General features: G+C 43.3%; 3 protein-coding genes across 4 annotated transcripts; all 3 read right to left on the bottom strand.

Annotated features, from left to right (window-relative positions):
* Positions 1-2,921: 2,921 nt before the first annotated feature.
* On the bottom strand, positions 2,922-6,587 carry aire (autoimmune regulator). 2 transcript variants are annotated; one of them, XM_057057101.1, is made up of 12 exons: positions 5,587-6,587; positions 5,344-5,518; positions 5,139-5,267; positions 4,751-4,894; positions 4,531-4,658; positions 4,334-4,455; positions 4,168-4,228; positions 3,864-3,998; positions 3,665-3,786; positions 3,460-3,538; positions 3,237-3,335; positions 2,922-3,079 (listed from the first exon to the last, which is right to left on the bottom strand). In XM_057057101.1, exons 1-12 carry the CDS (start codon positions 5,722-5,724, stop codon positions 2,996-2,998), a joined length of 1,416 nt encoding a protein of 471 aa, XP_056913081.1. In that variant the 5' UTR covers positions 5,725-6,587; the 3' UTR covers positions 2,922-2,995. The 2 variants fall into 2 exon arrangements, with proteins under 2 accessions (XP_056913081.1, XP_056913082.1); XM_057057102.1 differs by having other exon boundaries at positions 2,922-3,076.
* A 108-nt stretch (positions 6,588-6,695) lies between these two features.
* On the bottom strand, positions 6,696-12,176 carry rab6bb (RAB6B, member RAS oncogene family b). Its single transcript, XM_057057103.1, has 8 exons — positions 11,938-12,176; positions 10,098-10,156; positions 9,475-9,528; positions 9,038-9,143; positions 8,843-8,954; positions 8,627-8,720; positions 8,173-8,239; positions 6,696-7,724 (listed from the first exon to the last, which is right to left on the bottom strand). Exons 1-8 carry the CDS (start codon positions 12,005-12,007, stop codon positions 7,660-7,662), a joined length of 627 nt encoding a protein of 208 aa, XP_056913083.1. The 5' UTR covers positions 12,008-12,176; the 3' UTR covers positions 6,696-7,659.
* Positions 12,177-12,865: 689 nt separating this feature from the next.
* On the bottom strand, positions 12,866-18,225 carry espnlb (espin like b). The gene is made up of 5 exons (XM_057056045.1): positions 16,090-18,225; positions 15,142-15,274; positions 14,891-15,009; positions 14,644-14,820; positions 12,866-14,543 (listed from the first exon to the last, which is right to left on the bottom strand). Exons 1-5 carry the CDS (start codon positions 16,276-16,278, stop codon positions 12,957-12,959), a joined length of 2,205 nt encoding a protein of 734 aa, XP_056912025.1. The 5' UTR covers positions 16,279-18,225; the 3' UTR covers positions 12,866-12,956.
* Positions 18,226-18,238: the final 13 nt, after the last annotated feature.

Below are 18,238 nucleotides of genomic sequence, written 5' to 3'. Positions count from 1 at the left end.
GGGAAGGGTGGAAAAAAATAGTTAGTTTAATGTTACTTTACAGTTATGGTGGGAAAAGGCTGAATCTTAATCATTCATAAGAAAACAAAACACATCTTTCATTTTGAAAATATAAATCCAAAATTGCTTTCAGTGCAGCAAGCTGTTGTTATTCACACACACTACCCTGGAGGCCTGTGCCAAGCTTACAAAGGGCCTCCTCACAGTTTCCTGCCCACAACAATAGTATGAAGAATGACTGAAGGGTCCTGACTGGAAGTAGTTCAGGTTTCACCTCTCCAGACACCCTCAGACCATCAACAGCCCAGCAGGAAGACAAACTGGAACGCTGCCCTGACTTAGACAGTGCCAAAGAATGTGAAAAGAGAGTGCCCAAAGTGTGGGAATTTCACTTATCATATTTTTCTAAAGAATTCCAGACCTGTGACAAACAGAGAAGTAACAGGATGTGCGCGTTCCTGAGTATGTGTGTGTGCTGGGAGGGGGGGTGAGGAATGTTCTTTCACACAGAGTAATACAGTATTAGGAGTGTAGTGCATGTTTCTCTTGGTTTTCCCACATTTGAAATTGTCATCTGAGAAAAATCTTATCATTCGAAGGAAATCTGTAAGGAATTCCAAACTTGCTAATTCACAGATGAAGAGGTTTCGCTTAAACATGTTGAAAGGTTTTCATATTTTACCTCTTAAATCATGTGTATTCATGCCTTTAAGCTATTGGCTCTCATGCAGAACACTTCTCTGGCCTCGATCATCTACGAAGCAAAAACCTCTGACATCTGGGGGGTTACTGAAAGTTAGCTGTTCAAAAAACTGGCAGTTTTTCTGTTTGAATTCGTGGCTTTTCTATAAAAAATAGTTTAGTTTACTTCATCTTTGGAGAGGAAGACCAAAGTTTTCATGTCCTCAAATCTGTAAAAACACTTTGTCGTGTTATATTTGATGACTCAACACAACACTGTCCTGATAACCTTCTGGACAGCCCAGCCTCATTAGATATGACAGAGGAATGCAGAGCTGCAGGAAAAAAATATGAGATAAGACACCCAGTATGCTGCAACACAGTGAAACATACAGTATATGGCATTCTTTACATGCATGTGTTTTCTGCCACAGAGCACTAGATACTACTGTTGTTGCATCAGATAAATGTAAGGAAAAACACCTTTTTATGTTCAGAATTTAAATCGACCGTGTGTTTCTGCTGGGGGGTGTTTAACGGTTTCCCAACAGAAAACCTCGTGGTTTTATTACACGTTGCATGACTCACCCTCCGGCGCCCCCTAGTGGGTTGTATGTGCTGCGTCATTTTACTTTGGAAAGAAAAGCATACTTTTATGTGGCATGCAGCAAAAAAAAACGGGGGGTGTGGGGGGGTGCGTCATGTGTTGGAGTCACAATGAATATCTGTGCTGAAAAAATGTGCAATGGTCAGTTATGTAAAGTTTTTTCCTTCCAGAATGAGTGAATGACTTGATCGGATTTGGACACAGACCACCAAAGTCCTGCAAATTGACAGTGGTCTAAATTAAGTGAATGTGAGATCAACTCAAATCAAATTAAATATTGTTTAACTCTTTGCTTCACACCGGCTTTGGCAAATATCCAAAGTGAGCTGTCATTCATCCTGTTTTTACTGCGGGGGGGGACACAGGCCCGAAGGCAGGCTGCTCCATCAGCCATTTATGAAGTCAGATTCACAAGAGCAGAAGGACGCTCACACACAAACATGCACGTATTGGAAGAGGAACATTTCTCATCTACTGTTTGGGTATGTAGCAGCTGAGAGCCATGGCAACCAAATACAGAGGGGAGAAAAATCTGCGCGCTGGCAGGCCGAGCTCCATCGCTCTGGCAGTCGTGCTCAAACTCTCAAATCCCATGACAAAAACAACATTCCACATCTAAGTGATAGTCTTCAAGGAATTCGTGTTAAACAGAGGCATTTTTCGGCGCGCATACCTCATTGTATTAAAACCATCTGTTGTAATGTGTGAATGTGAATTCTTCTGCAGGTCCGTGTAGGGGCAATAAAGACTTCTTTGGGTTTGCTCACACATGGACGTCTGCAGTGCACTTCGGCGTGCAAGAAGTCATGCATGCTTTAAACTATTAGGTAGAGAGTTAACGTGCTGCTTTTGACGTCGCTCGCTGCTTCGGCCCTAAAACTGAGGCTGTGTGTTCAGCTGTATTTGCAACGCGTGCTTGTTGTTTGCTCTATCGCTGTTCCCATCAGCCCTTTTAAGTATGTACGCACAGTCGCAGAGAGGTGACAACGCGGTTCACAGTGTGCAAGGCCAAGATAGTGAACATTTGGCACGAGGCAGAGGTGGCCAAGGCTCACAGCCAATCCTCCCACATCAGGCCCGAAACCATCCCTCTTCTCATTTCCTACCCTTGACCCTTCCCACCTCTCCTAACTGTGGGCTATGTGTAGAAGACTCAAAGCAGGTGTGTTGATTTGTGAGGGATTTGTATTATATATTACAGCTGTTCATCACAATCATTTACCCTGTTTTAAATGTGTGTTTTCTGAGGATAAAACACCTTGCTTATTATACTTTATCCACTGTTGCCATGATGTCAGACCAGAACAAGAGACATGGACGAGGCCTCTAGAGGGAGGTCAGTGTCGCCTCCTGCGTTCATTGCATGGGTCTTATTTTTCATACTTGTTTTATCTTTGAATATATCAAGGCCAGAGGCCATTGTGAATCTGGAAATTACATGCTGTGGTGCAGGATGAGGCCATATTTGAGTTGGCTTTAATGGGTTTGTTCACTATAACCTTTTAGATGATTCTACTTTTTCCTCCAGATGTGCCCAAAGATTTTATTTACTGTTTTCATCATGTCCTCAGCAAATTCAATTGAAAACATAAACTGTCAACCCAAACATACAAAAGACAAGTTGTCTCCGCTCTGCTGATTGAATCATTTTTAATTACTGCTTGGGCATTCTGGCTGAGGGCTCGTGAGTGCGGCGCTGACCATCTGTCACTGGTAACATCCCTGGCTGTCAGAAAGTGGCCTCGACATGTTGTGGAAAGCCCACTGCAAGATGCCATCAAAGGAGGTCTGCTTTGAAAAAGACAAAGTTTATAGAGCTTTTCTTCCATATTTCCTACTTCATTCCTACTTCTTTTGTCACACCGGGCTGCCATCCATGTTAAAAGCATCGCAGCCGTCTTCAGCCTTGATGGTCGTATTCGCACTCATGTGAATGAATTTCACTTACATCTCCAAGGATGGAGTCCAGTTCATCTTTGTGGAGGCCAGGCTCCGGGACAACGGTGCCCTGCTCGTGGCCTAGCATGTTTTGAAGCACTGGGGCAAGCTGGACACACAGACGAAGAGCAGCAGATGACATCATACAACTCTCTCTCTCTCTCTCTCTCTCTCTCTCTCTCTCTCTCCTCTCTCTCTCTCTCTCTCTCTTTGTTGTTCATATGTGCACACACCTGCAGAGACCTGGATCCTGCCTCTCCCTCTGCAGAGCTCTCCCACAGCCTGGAGCAGGACAAGCAGATGGATCGCCCTCTAACAAAGACAATAGTATCGAACATTATCATCCTCTCAGTTGTATAATGTTATTGTCAAACAATATTAGATCACAGTGAAACAATGACACATATCATCAGTGCCTTCTTTCTAGTTTTGGCTTACTTTGGAAAGTGGCAGTGTGTGTGGAAGCTTCCCAAACACTGGAGGCAGCGAGTCAGGGCTCCTTCAGCCTGCCGACAGACACCACACTCCTCCGTCACGCTGAGCAGCTCTCCACCTGAGCACTGAATGCAAAAGAGAAGCGAATGGTGAAATAAATTTGCCACCTAGATGGCAAAAGAGATCAAGTTGTCGGCGTCACCTGGTTTCTGGGTGAGTTCGTTGGAGCTGTGACAGCGGAGTGAGACGTAGATGAGAGTGAGGAGGAGAAGAAGGAGACATCTACGAGGGCATTATTGGAGCTGGTGTTTGTCTGCAGTGATTTGGCAAGTGGAGGCTGCAACACATGTGACAGCGTCTTAATTTAGCGCTGTAAATCCCCCCAAACCTGCAGCCATTTAACTCACAGCTAAAAATATGTTTCAAAAAGGAGCCAAAGCTAATGCGAAAACTATTTGCTAGTTGGAATGAATAGCATACTTCTTTTTTTATCCTTCTTTGCTTACTTGTTGAGTTGTTTCTCTTTTCCCCCTGGTGCCACAACACCAGTCACACTGCCACGGGCCACTAAATAATAAGAAATCAAGCATTTATTACAGAATGAGTTACCAAACAGGGTGTTACTATAGTAGAGAAAAAAAAAATCACAGCCGGATGACAGATGTGATAAACCTTGGTATGGAGGTGAGTGGAGGGTCCAGGCAGGTGAGATGAAAAGCCTGAGGACAACCATCGCAACAGATCAACTCTCCCCCATCCTTACACGCTGCACACTCGTCATCATTGACGTGGGCCTGCACAAGGAGATTTTGATCATAAATAGACCAGCAGCAGGCCTAAACAGGATGCAGACAGTGTGGATGCTCTACTCCATCTGTGAGTGGCTCCCCCTTGTGGTGAAAGATGCTTTCAACAGCCTTGGAAGCTCTCTTGGTCTCCTCTGACTGGCCACAAGAGTAAAACACCCCACCGACCTTTACACAGTGTCTGACAATTCCTGTTAAACAAGAAGGCATTTGATGACCCGATGAGAATTTCTTATCAACATTTACGGGGCGGGGGCCAGATAGACAAAGCACAGATACTCACCAGATGTCTTCTCGTCGGAGCCAAACACCTGTTTGATATGGATCTTCTCACTGGCTTCGTGTTTGACTGGTAGCTTAGTCGAGGAGACAGAGGATGAAGATGAAGTGTGAGCTTTCTGGACTGAGGCGGACCCCATCTGAGCACCTGTGGCAGAATACATGTCAGACATGCCTGCAGAATGAAAAAATCCCTATCGAAAACAAGTCTTTACTATTTCCAGATGTTCCATGAGTCACAGGGCCTCTGCTCTTCACTTTGTATAGTTTCATTTTAACACCTCGAGAAAACACACACAAATCTAATATCTGTACAGTTTAAAATTAATTCCATCTGACAGAGGAAACATTTTTTTCCTCCGAAGCAATGCATTTTGGGAAAAAGGCAATACCTGGCTCATCGCTTGGTTTGTCATGAAACTTTGGTTGCTCACTGTCCTCATGGTTCCTCTTCTTGATGTGGCTTGTTTTCTGATCATCTGAGGATCTCTTTTCATCTCGAGAACCTTTGGATTCCCACCCTGTTGACAGCAATTAGAGGATTTAAACCAACGGATAAATTATAATGGAGGCCTATGTTGGCCCTGGCGAACGTACTGCAGGGCAGGTTTGCGATCAACTTGTGCAGCTTGGGGTAACTGTCCAGGTTGTAGTCTTTGGACAAGTTGCTCCAAAAGGCACGGATGATGGATCTTCTCTGTTCTAAGACCCACGACAGGAGTGAGTACATTGCCTTGTGGATTCCTTCCCTGCTCTCTTTCTCCAGAGTGTCCTGGGAAAACAACACGTCAGTGCGTTTCTCCAAAAATCCACATATCCGCTCGATGCAGAGTTGTTTACCTTCTGCAGTTGGTCAGTGATTATGTTTTTGTCCGCCAGACCAAAGACGAGCGGGAAGGAGTCATCGACGGCCATGGCGATATCAGTCCGCAGCTGCCTTAACAGGGAGCGAAGGTTTGTGTCCCTAAAATCCTCCATCCTGGATGCGACTTGACTTCAGCTGAAGCACAGCAGTGATCTGAAAGGACCACTTACAGGTGTTTTGGACGAAAGAGGTGTGTCCTCTTCAAAGTAGGAAACAACCTGCTTGTGTGTTACTTCACGCTGACTGTGGTGAAGTCAGTTATCACGCCCTTCAGCGTTACGATAAATGCATATCTGTTCATATCACTACACAATTCAAGCGTATTTGGTTTTATTCAAGAATGGCAGAGGCCATGGTCCAACTTTGGAATCAGTTCTTTGGGTCCATAAACCGCAGCAACTGTCTGTTGACCCCTCAGGAGGATTAAATCACATGTTGTCCATTTAGGGGAATACCTGTCCTCTTGCAATAGGAGAGCAGAGCAAAGGCAAGCTGCTACGTCACAGCAGCAGTTTCCTTCTTAAAAGGTTCTTTCCACTTCAATTTCCCCTTATCTAACAGGCTTTAGAACGTTGTCTCACCTGAGGGACTCCAGGATTAGTGCCGCAGAATAGAGAAAATTAACATTGTAAACTGTTAGTGTTAGTGCTAGGCACCCTAATTTTCGTTTTTAATGAGACACCCCCCCTATAATTAAATACATCTTAATATAGTTTTCTCAGCATACTGTAGATACTTACATAACCCCATGTTAACTGCAGACAAAATAGTTCCTACATAAAATATTAATTGAGCTACAACATGTTAGCTCCTATGTTAGCCAGGCTACTTTAGTCAGAGCCTCACCATTTTAAGACCCTTTTACCATTAGCTGACCAATCTAATTTAATCTAATAAATGTGGCATCACTATTCATATAGTTCTAAATCAATTTTGCAATCTTTTTTTAGATTCTATGGACAAATAACTGATGTGTTCAATCATTCAATCAGTGTGTTAAATCATTGACTTCATCAACATACTCTCAGGTAGACTGGATCATTTTGCTTTCAGGTAAATGTTGATTGTTAGGAGAGTGAAGCCCTTTATTTAATTTTAATTTATTAATCGTCGACATTATTACATTATTCATACTGGTGAACAAAGACCACTTCTACAGATGGACGTTCACAACACACATATTACATTATTATATACAGTGCAGTGCATTACAGTGGATCGTTATATGTGTATTACCGGGATGACGGGTCAGGAAAGGAGGATTGGAGCAAAGGAGGAAGAGGAGCGGCAGAGAACAACGGGAAGTTGTGATAGTTAAGTTGTTTTTTTTTATACTTCTTTTTTTTAACCACAGTACAGTTTGTTCTAGAAAAGTTAAACCCATAGAGAGATAGAGTGCCACATTTCACAGCTACTGTTAGGTGAACCTACTGGAAGGTGAGTCTGGTGGGAATATCAAATGAGATACATTTCTGACATGAGATGCTATAGAGAGATGCTATAAAACATTCTAAGATAGTCGGTCTCCTCCCAGAGTGTGGAGACCCTGGGGGGTGGGGGGCGGGCCAAAAAGTCAAAGCTCAGAACAGCGTGCATGCGTGCTGCAGACATTCAGACGTGTTCAGCCATCTAGAAAAATGGCTGACCTCCTCACTTCTTTTGTGTTTAGGCATCATTTTTGGTGCTTTCCTTTTTTATATATATATATAAAAAAATACAAAACATAACAACGAAAAGAAATCTATTTGATATCCGGTGATGTTTCGTTCGTGTTTCCAAAACTGTTTTGCTTTTTTTGTTCATTTGCATTTCAACTTTTGTTTTTGTCCTTTTATTCCTCCTTTTTGTTGTTCCTCCAGTCACTTACATATTGACAAAGTATACAATATTTTACAACTGAACAAGACTGAAATATAACATTTGATTTGTCCAATCAGATAAAGGCCTGCATCCTATATCCAATTAGAGAAGTCAACTGGAAGCTAACCAGTAGTAAGCAACACAACAAGCCTATGGTGTGACGGGAGCTGTCCGATTTCAGCTGTGCATTAACATGAGCATCCACCCTCGGGGACGGTGGGCTCTGCTGGTTTATCCAGCTTGATGTCGATCACTGGGAGTGCTCAGTTAAGGAAATGATGGACGTTTGAATCTGTAGTCCAAAACCTGGTGCTTAATTTGCAGATAGAGGGGGACACGGTGGAAAATTGTCAAAATATCTATCTATCTATCTATCTATCTATCTATCTATCTATCTATCTATCTATCTATCTATCTATCTATCTATCTATCTATCTATCTATCTATCTATCTATCTATCTATCTATCTATCTATCTATCTATCTATCTATCTATCTATCTATCTATCTATCTCGTCGTTCCCATTTGTTGCCACTGGGTGGCGCTGTTTCTGCAGTACGTTCACAGAATAAAAATACAACTAAAAAAAATAAATAGTGGGCTGCACTTTTTCTGTGACTAAGAGATCAAAAATAAATTGCCCCCTCTTGTTGTCTACTTGGGTGCCAGCAGAGTGAGTCAGAGTGACTCTTAAAGGATACTGCCTTCAGGATTTGCATCATCCAAGCTTTCCATTCCAGGTAAGGCTGCAGCGACACGCCGGAACAGCTGAAGGGAGGTAAGAGCATTCACCGGAAGAAAGTGAAATAGAATCACAAATATAGGTGAACATGACACAGACCCAAAGTCATTTCCATACCGGTGTACTGTGAACCTGGCAGCAAGGTTTGTAAGTACTTTCAAATGCATCAAAATAATAACTGCAGTTATAGTTGAGTACAACGGTTTTGGAAACGCTACAATTGAAAGCCTTATAAAATAGCAAAAACAACATATACTATCTCAATTTTATGCTTGAGCACCCAAGTAAATCAGCCTGAAGCAGTCAGGTTGTGTTAATGTGAGTTGTGTAAAACCACATCTGTGTCACCATCACCAGCAGAAGCAGAGAAGTGCTCCAGATGTGGTGAAATGTGGGGAGACTGCAAGGATCACCTGTTTGACATTGCAGCCTGTCTTGGCACTGGTCTCGATGAACATGACGTTCAACTCTTTGGCTCTCTGCTCTCCTTCCTCGATCGTGATTTGCCTGCGAGCCAAAAAAAAACAAAAAAAACACTCCCATTTCACTGGTGCAGCGTTGACTTACATGGCCCTGACACATCTTCAATGTCTCATTCATAATATATGACTGTGAACAGTCTGCCACACCGTTTCTCTTCCAGGTCTGTTTTGTTCCCGACAAGCATGATGATGACGTCACTTCCTCTCTCTGTCCTGACGTCGTCGATCCACTTTGAAGTCTGCTGGAAAGAGTTGACATCTGTGGAGGGCAGATGTGTTAAAAGCCTGATGTCCGTGCGCTACAATGCTTTTACAGCACTCTAACCACAGTGTGACTCTCACTTGTGATGTCATAGACCACCACAGCCACCGTAGAATCACGTATGTAGCTCGGGATGAGGCTCCTAAAACGCTCCTGCCCGGCAGTGTCCCAGAGCTGCAGCCTTACCTGCAGCGACAGACGAACTGAGAGTAATGCGTGTGGCCGATGTGGAAAGAGAAATCGTATTAATACTGGCATTAAGTAGACGGTGCGTCTTGGGGTAGATAAGCCAGCATGTCAGTGTTATTACCCACAGAAATAACCTCAGGGTAATCATGTTAGTCTGTAAAGAGAGCAGCAATTATGCAGCTCAAAATCAAATCAAGGATTAGTGGGAACAGGCTGGAATTTGGGACGTTTCTTACTCAGAACCTCAGCTGGATGCAACAACATCAGCACAACCATCTCTACAAAGTGGAGTGTTTTTTTTTTTAAAGTGACAGTCAAGGTTTCCTACTGTTCGGTCTTCCAGGTACATCGTCTTTGAAAGGAAGTCTATCCCGATGGTCGCCTGGAGAGAAGAGACAACATGGAACAAAGGAAGAGATCAACACAGTTAATGCGAGACAGTAAAGGCGAAACGTCTGCCCGTGCCATCTGTTGTCCCCGGAAAATTGACTCTTAAAATCTACAATTAGCTGCAAAGAAAAAGGCAGAACCAATAAGTGCTGAAACTCAATCAGACTGAATGACTAATTTAATATGCGCTGCCCCCGAGACTAAATCTTTCAAACTGTTAATGTACCCTCCTCCACAATGGAACCGATGCTGTTCGTTTTTCCTATAAAATGCTCCTTGTGTGGTTGCATGACTGGAGCACGAAGCATGAAGACAGTTTAAGGGGGGTTATTTAAATGCGACCTGGTGCTAATTTGCATCTCAATCAGGGATTTTTGGCTAAGAAGCTTTCACTGTAATGTTAGCTTCCTAATAAATCACTGCTGGGTCGTAAAAGACTTAAAATATTAGGGACGTGCAAAGCAAGGTTATTAGAGTCATTACTTAAGGGCAACGCTGGTGTTTACCTGTAAATGTGTTTTTTTGGGGGGGTGGGGGGGCAGGTTTAGGGTGCAGCCTCACCTGATATGTGTTGTCAAAACTGTCGTACATGAATCTAGTGATGAGAGATGTTTTCCCCACTGCAAGAAGAGGAAACAGGGATGAAATTAGCTGCTCAGAGGTCATAAATGCTTCAGCAAGAGCTTCTGCTAGCCGTTATTGCTATTATTGATTAACTTATTGGTTGCTTTTTGCAATCATCCATGCAATCATTCCTCCCTTAGGCGAGACAGGTGAATATATGAAAGTTGTTTTCCTGAAAAATGACGTGATTATGAACCAGTTTAGTAATTATTACAAACTAAGTAAACTTAAAATAGTGTGTTTCCTTTCAGACATTAAAAAAGTTTAAATAGATTTAGCACTTAGAGAAGAAAACTAAAAACTGCTTACTTATTATGAAGTGCTAAAACTCTCATTGAGAGTTCAGATTTGCAGTTCTATTTAATCCATATACAATACAAACCAAAATTTATTATACTGTTGGTCATTACACAGGATCATGAAATTTGATCAACTATGAAATATATATTGGTGTTTCATATGCATTATCTGTATTTCCAATGTTAGGAAGCAAATACATAAAGGATCTATTCAATGGCATTGACATTTTCACCATTTTACAACCAGACATCCACTGTTGGCCAACTCATCTCTCTGTTTTGCATGAAAGTATCACTAAAAATACTCCGGCCATCCTTGAGGAAATGGAGCAAAAGCGCATTAGATATTTAAGACTCCTTAGAGCATCAAGGTGAGCTCCATTTTTATTGACATCCCATCCGGCATTGTCCTCATCACCATTTTCCTCTCAGACGTCCACGGGACTGTCTCTTCTCCCTCTTTTTTTCATTTTTTGTCACGCATGGAGTCCCGTGTGCAGCAGCCATGCATGGGCAGTGGCCACGGCAGGCCCCGTTTCAGCACCTCGGACAGCAACATTGCAGCAGAGGCCACACAGACCTGCACGTTGGAGCATCACGCTCTCACACACGCACGCACGCACACACGCACAGACACACACACACACGCTGCCTCTCCGGCTTCTTTATTTGTCCGATTGTGCGTTTTGCTGCCCTATTTGACGCGCGTTTCTCTGCTGCCCACTCTGGATGTCTGAACACGTAGACCGCCCCACGGCACCAGAGCCATTATTGATCCTCACCTCCCCAATTTGTCCACATCACATCGGGATCACACACGCCCCGTCGTCCCAGCCCCAAATATATAGATCGGTGAATAAAAAGTGTGGCGTTGTAAATCTGTCAAGACATTTTTTGAAAATCATTTCAACGCGACTGTTTATTCCACATCGAGGTTTGGAGATACAGCGAGAGCCTTGGGTGTGTCCCGAACTGACACACAGGGGACTGTGTTTATAACCGTTTCTATTAAATGAACCCATTGTTGGACACAACTGGGAGCAGGGAAATTGGGAATGTTGATGATAAATGTTGATAATAAGAGTTATGGGTGAAATAAAGGGGTTATGGTTTATTTGTCGGCCACTGCAGCACATCAAAACATCCGAATCCATATCGACTGCTATTGTCGCCTCAGTCTGCAACATCCACGCATCTTTAACGTTAGCCCCACACAATCAGCAGTTATTTTATGATGATGATATTATGGGCGCCGTTTGCGTGGATGTGCTTTCTATTCCCCCCCTTTCGCTGTTAATCAAATTTTCAACAGTCGCAGATTGTCTTAAAAAGGGCGTCACATCCACAAATCCGGCCCGCACGCCATCCATCCGGGCTTAAACTCCCCGAAACCAACCGATTCTACATGACAATCAGATATAAATGCATATATGACAATTCAATGGATGGTAGCCAGACCTCTCCACGCACTGACTCACCGCTCTGTTCTCCCAAAAATACGAGTTTAAACTTCCTCAGGGGGTTCCCCAAATCTCCTCCAGCTGACATGACGGCAGATAAAAGGCTCAACTTGGATTATTTTTTTTATATGTTCTTATCGGGTCGGAGCCTTCTCCGTCGTTTGTGCGCAGGGGGATCCTCCTCTTCTCACAGAATGATGGGAATGCAGCTCAGCATCCTCCTGTCAGTTTTCCAGCCGGGTTGCGCATGCGCAACCTCACCTATTTCACTCCGTCACCTTGCTTATCGGACCCGAATCATAACTCTCTCAGTGGTCCATAAATTATAAAGGAAACGAAAGGTTGCTACCAGATGACCCACCTATCTTGGTGCTTATAAACCAATATTCATCGAATGTCTGTTATTTGTAAGATTAATTTTAATTAACTAGGAAGAGCCTCTTTCTTCCCTGACTTAAATAACTAACACAGTTGCTAAGAATGCTGTGTTTCATTTCGAGTTAAAAAATAGCACAGGGAACTTAAAAAATACTTTACGACATGGAAAACATATTCTCAAATTAATGCATTGATTTGATAAGAGTGCCTTCTGTAAGGTAGTGGTCAAAGTACCTTTCCTCAACCTCTAGCCTGACTATTAAGGATTTTAGAAGCCATAGTGTTTGTCTCCTTGTAGGACCTTGTAGGGCACGATGGGACTAGGTGTGAAGGCAAAGTGCAGCCTAATAAATCCAAAATGATAGACTGCTGTACACTTTCTGAAAACCTGCCCTGTGCACGTGATGGCTTGGCAACTATGTGTTTCACTCATAGGGTCAGATCAGGACAAGTGCACGAAAAATGTCCTCATCTGCATTTTTGTTGTTGAGGTTAATGCAATAATCAATGTCAAATTGAATAGAATAACTGTAGTGACATTAAGTTTACAAAAATAATGTTCTGATAATTCATGATTAGAAGAATTTTATTTTGATCCCACCAGTTAAACACAACAACAGTTCATTTTGTCCAAAAAAAGGTCAAAATTAGCCTTGACACTAATGCTGGAAATCAAACAGCTCTGCCTCCTTCTCCTTCCAAAAAGCAAAGCTCCGGTCGATGTATTTACAGATGTCTTCATTGTTGAAACAGGAGAAGTCTGTGTCACTCCCGCAGTCTTCTGGAGAAGCAGTTTGAACTACAACCTCTGGGACGAATTTGGAATCTGGCAGCAACAGCGAGGATGGCGATGGACAGCGGCGCCGTCTTGAGTCTCCGAAGAAGTGAACCTTGATGTCCTCGAAACCGTCGCTCCACTGCCGCCTCCCCTCCCGAATTTCTTGGAGGACGGCCTTATGGAAGTCCCGCACCACCTCCCAGGGAAACGTCCCAACATGGTCAAAGACTTCAAAGCAAAGGAGATGCCTCATCTTCCTCTCCGCAGGTGACAGCTGCTCTTCTAAAATGTGGAAATACCCCAGCATGAAAAGGTCAAGGGTCAGGTCGTCATGACTCACTGGGACGCCTTCCACATCTGGCAGGAACTGCTCAGGGGAGTAGATTTCCAGGTATGCAGGACTTTGTGAGGAGCCAGAGGACGATTGATCAGACCTTTGCACATCTCGGAGGTCTAGTTTATTCCTCCAGGAGTTAAGCATCTTGTCCACGGCCCCTCGTTGTTGGCAGAATTGAAGCATGGAGGTGATTTTCTGGGATGGGGTAGCTCCTGTTGCCGCCTGTTGTCCCTGTCTCTCTCGCGCTGTTCGCATGGAAATCGCATATGCAGATTTTTTCCAGTGGCTCAGGAAAAGCACCACTATGCGCTCTTTCCTCAAGCTGGTTGTTTCCATCACAGGCATGGGTAGGTTAGGACTGCAGTAGCTCACCTTACAGCTGAGGCCCGCGTTGGCAGCCTGCTTTTCAACCATTGGATTTCTGGATAGTCTTTGATCTCCTTTTGCAACCCCGGCAAAGGGATATATACTTCCAATCTGACTTTCAAAGGTGGATCTGAGGCTTCTGACAGATACTCCACACTCGTGGATCTCCTTCTCCACTCTCTGCATTCTCGCTCGGCTGTAGCTGTTATTCTCCAGACGATGGCTAAAGGCCGACGCCATCCCTATGTGAGGAATCCTACAACCGCCAGAGGTTATAGGATCACCATGTTCCGGTTGATTCGCTTGCCCATGTTGAAGCAACATCTGGCCTACATCAAATCCTAAAGCCCCTTTTCCTCCCTGCAAGCCCTTCATTTCCTCCATCGTCTTCCCACCTTTTATCTCGGGAGTATGAGTCAGATTGGCCACCAGCAGGGACATGCTCTTAACAATCTCTGACATGCGGCTGCACCATGCTGGCAATTTGAGCTGCATCTTCCCTTCTGTTTCCATCTGCTGTAGGACCTCCTTGTTTAAGCTGATGTTTACGATTGGTTCAGGCAGAATCAGCCTCAGCTCCTCGGTGAGCCTCGTCAGCTCCAGCTCAAAGGCCTGGCAGCGCTTCTGCAGGGAGACCGTCTCGATCTGCTGCTGTAGGTACACCAGGTCTTTCTCTGTTAAGAGCTCACCAAATGGCCCCAAGACCGCATTATGCACTTGGGAATACTTCCAGCCATCCACAGAGGTGATGCCATCAGTCATATCCTGAAGAAGAAGAACATGAAAGAAGAGATATTTAGCAAAGAATACCTGAGAGACACCATGTGGACTGAGATACAGGACACCCATAAACGCGGAAATGTACCTGTCTCCTCTGTTCTAGGTCATCCTGCAGCCTGACCTGCAGCTGTCGCACCATCACCTGACGCTTCCACTCGGCTATGGGGTGGCCGGCCTCATCATGAGTGGGCACCAGGGAGTCCACATCCGCGAGAATCACGTCGATGATCGGCACCTGCTCCAACTCCTCTGCGTCAAGCTTCTGTCAACACATCATGGATGCATAGTAAGCGTTGCCGTTAAATGGCATGTTTGGAAGCAGACGAGCTCACCGTTTGGCCTGTAAAAACCGCAGTGATTCCAGCCTGCCTCAGAGACTTAATTGCCTTTGTGTGACACATCAGAGCGAGATCTCTTTCTGGAGGCTTCAAATGGTTGAATGATGTCACCACTGAAGGAAAAGAGAGAGAGGAAAAAAAAGGATTTCTATTGGTGAATTTGGGGTGTGAAAATGGGGTGTCTAATGTTTAAGGTTATCTTCAGAATAATGATTGAAGTGAAGTTACGGTTGTGTGTGGATCACCTGATGAGGCCACCTGTACATGCTGGATGGAGCCTGCGGTGTGTTTGTTTGAAGATGCAGCGGGAGTTGGAGAGGAAGAGGTCAGAGGAAGTGGCGAAGGCTGGCGAGGCAGGGGGAGCACCTCCTTCACCGGCTGCTGGGGACACACATGCGCCCACGGTGGGGGTGAGCAGTGCTTAAAGGGAAAGCTGGATATTTTTACCACCTGACCTAAATACTCTCTTTTATGAATTGTGTAACTTTAAGTGGCAATAAATGCAAAGTAAATAAAAGGGATGTAAAAATGCAGCTCAAGAGTCTTTAGCTGCATTTTTAATTGCATATTATTGCAATTTTTATTGCAGCTTTGTTCTTTCTAGGCACCCATATTTGTAGTCACACCATCACAGTCACGTCATGCTTTCCTCCTTTGCACCATCATGATGAGGAACAACAGAAATATGATCCAAAATGGCAATAAATAGCTATAAAATAAACTTAAAAAAAGGCTGAGCTGACAAGTCAAAATGATTCTTGATTAATACAAAACCATAATATCCCCAGTATATTAAAATATCATTGATCTGAGCAACAACGAATCACAGAGTATTCAAATTCTACTATATCTAGATCTATATCTTATTTGTAACCTGTAAGATGATTTATAAGATTCTCATTAATTCATCTTCCAATGAAAATAGACAATAGATAAATCTTTAAACAAGCTTTACAGAAAATGTAACAAATAAATAAGTTAGAATATATTTTTTGACAATTAATTAAGCATCGGCCATCTGTACTTGTATTTTTCTGCAAAATTACGTTCAAACTCTTGTAAGATCTCTTTAGGTTTGTCAGCATACTAAGCTTATGTCTATTTTCTTAACAAGCACTGTTAGAGTCTACAGCCATGTTATTGGTAGGTTAAAGCCTTCTACTAGACTCATCTCTTCACTGGTGATTGGTCACCTTGCTGTTCTCCATACTGGGTCTTTTTAAGGTTTGGAGGTTTTCCAGAAGATCTTTTTTTCTGAAAATGACAAGAAATGTGACACAGAGAAACACACAGCAGGGAATACAAAGCATTCTCAAGTAATCTACTGAGAGGCTGAGACCCCCTTGGTGCTGACACACACACACACACACACCCTTGTACATCTATCTTTGCGAGGACTTTCATTGACATAATGCATTACTCAGCTCCTTACCCTCACCCTGAGCATCACAACTAACACCCTGACTCTAACTTACTCCCATTTCTAACCTCAACCTTAAAACCATTAACCCTCAGTCATTTGAAGGCATCAGGACCAGCCAAACTATCATCATATTTTGGTACTCCATATGTAGCAAGTACAAAGACAGACAGACAGGCAGACAGACACACACACACACACACACACACACACACGCACACACACTGAATGTAATGAACAGGCAAACAGATGACATAGCTTGTAGTACATGGCGCAAAAACAAGTGGTGAAACAGGACCCTGCTCGGCCAGAGTTGCGTAGGCCACACAGAGTGCTGGAGAAAGTTAATGCTAAAGTTGGGAGAGACATGATATCCTGCTTCAGGTAACTGTACTGATTCACAAGCACCATGTTGTGCAATAGCTGTTGATAATCTGGCTTGTAAGCCTTATTTATTGCATGCAAAACTCTAGCTCACTGTACACCTGAGCTATATGGTACAATTACACTAATTTCAGCTTTTTGATTTGTCCAAACAAGCTTTGTTATATATTCAGTGCTACTCTATCAATTTTTTGTAGTTATTACTGTTAATGAGGAAGATAGAATGGCCTTTTTCTATATATAATATAGTTAAATAACATAGTTAAAATTCATCACTGCGACGTTACTCAACAAAATTTGACACTGTTTCAAAATTCAAGCTTCAAAATAAAATGCATGCAATACTCACAGACTTCAAAATATGGTTCAGTAAATGATAAATCACAGCCAAAGAGTCTGGAGAGATTACAAAGTTTAAAATACAACCGAAAACCTAAATAATAAGTAGTGGTGGGTGGGGGAGCTTCACAAACTGTCACTTCTTTCCTCGCGTGTACCCGCTCCACAGCAAGATGAAAGAAACAGCATCGGTTGGATCCAAAACTCAGATGGGGGGCCTTCTTAGTTTGCATAATTAAAGAAGGGAGATAGGGTGACATGCACCTGGAACTATAGGATATAAGCTCTGTGAATGTATGTAGCAGAGAACAGAATCGGCCGGAGCTAGCGTGTGCTTTGTTGCACTCAGACGCCTCCTCGCCATGGTTGCTGTTTGTTATGACACACGATCATCGTCCCTCACGGCCTCTTAGTGGAGCTTGGCATGACTTAGCTGCTGTCCTCTTGTGGGGCAGAGATCAAGCAGTTTTGTAATTTAGACACAGATAATTACTCATTACTCTCCCACCAACAGTTGGCCTTGGTTGCACCCATAACAGTGTATACAGCAGTATACTTGCATGCAACGGCAGATTGGGTGTTAACTATTTGAGCCTCTTTTTAAAGTCCAGCTGTTGGCCTTCAGACACAATTTCATTATGAAATAAAATGACCTTAGTATTCATCAATAATCCCCCGGATGCCTGATGGGAGATGTCTATGCCTCATTCCAGGGTCTTTTGTGTTGCAGCCCAGTACTTCAGCCTCTTTTGTTCGAGGATTAGTCTGACTGGCCTTGCTGCAGATGAGCGTGGGGTGCACAATCCGTCATGGAAAAACTGTATTGCACAGCACACGTGTTCTAGAATTGCATGATTATTATCCACCATTCGATTTGGACTGTTTCTCAACAAGAATGCAACATTCTTAGGGTCGCTGTTGTATTTGACATGCATTAAATGGTGATTTCTGAGAGACTACTTTCCTTTGAAACCCCTTTTTACAGTGTTTTGTGCAAAATGTGAACTATTGCTCCTGACTTTTTAAAATGGAAATCTGTCTGCAGGAAATTTATTCTGCTGCACATGATTAATCGAGACACATGAACAAGAGAAAAGTGGAAGCAGAATCAAACAGGGCTTTTGTTTTTACCAGGAGAACAGTCCGGTATTAAGATTTGTCTTTTATGAAGGTGGAATATCCCAGTCCACATCATCTTG

Source organism: Takifugu flavidus, chromosome 15, assembly GCF_003711565.1.
Source record: "Takifugu flavidus isolate HTHZ2018 chromosome 15, ASM371156v2, whole genome shotgun sequence".
Classification (NCBI taxonomy): Eukaryota; Metazoa; Chordata; class Actinopteri; order Tetraodontiformes; family Tetraodontidae; genus Takifugu; species Takifugu flavidus.
This window is presented reverse-complemented; position numbering and strand designations above follow the sequence as displayed.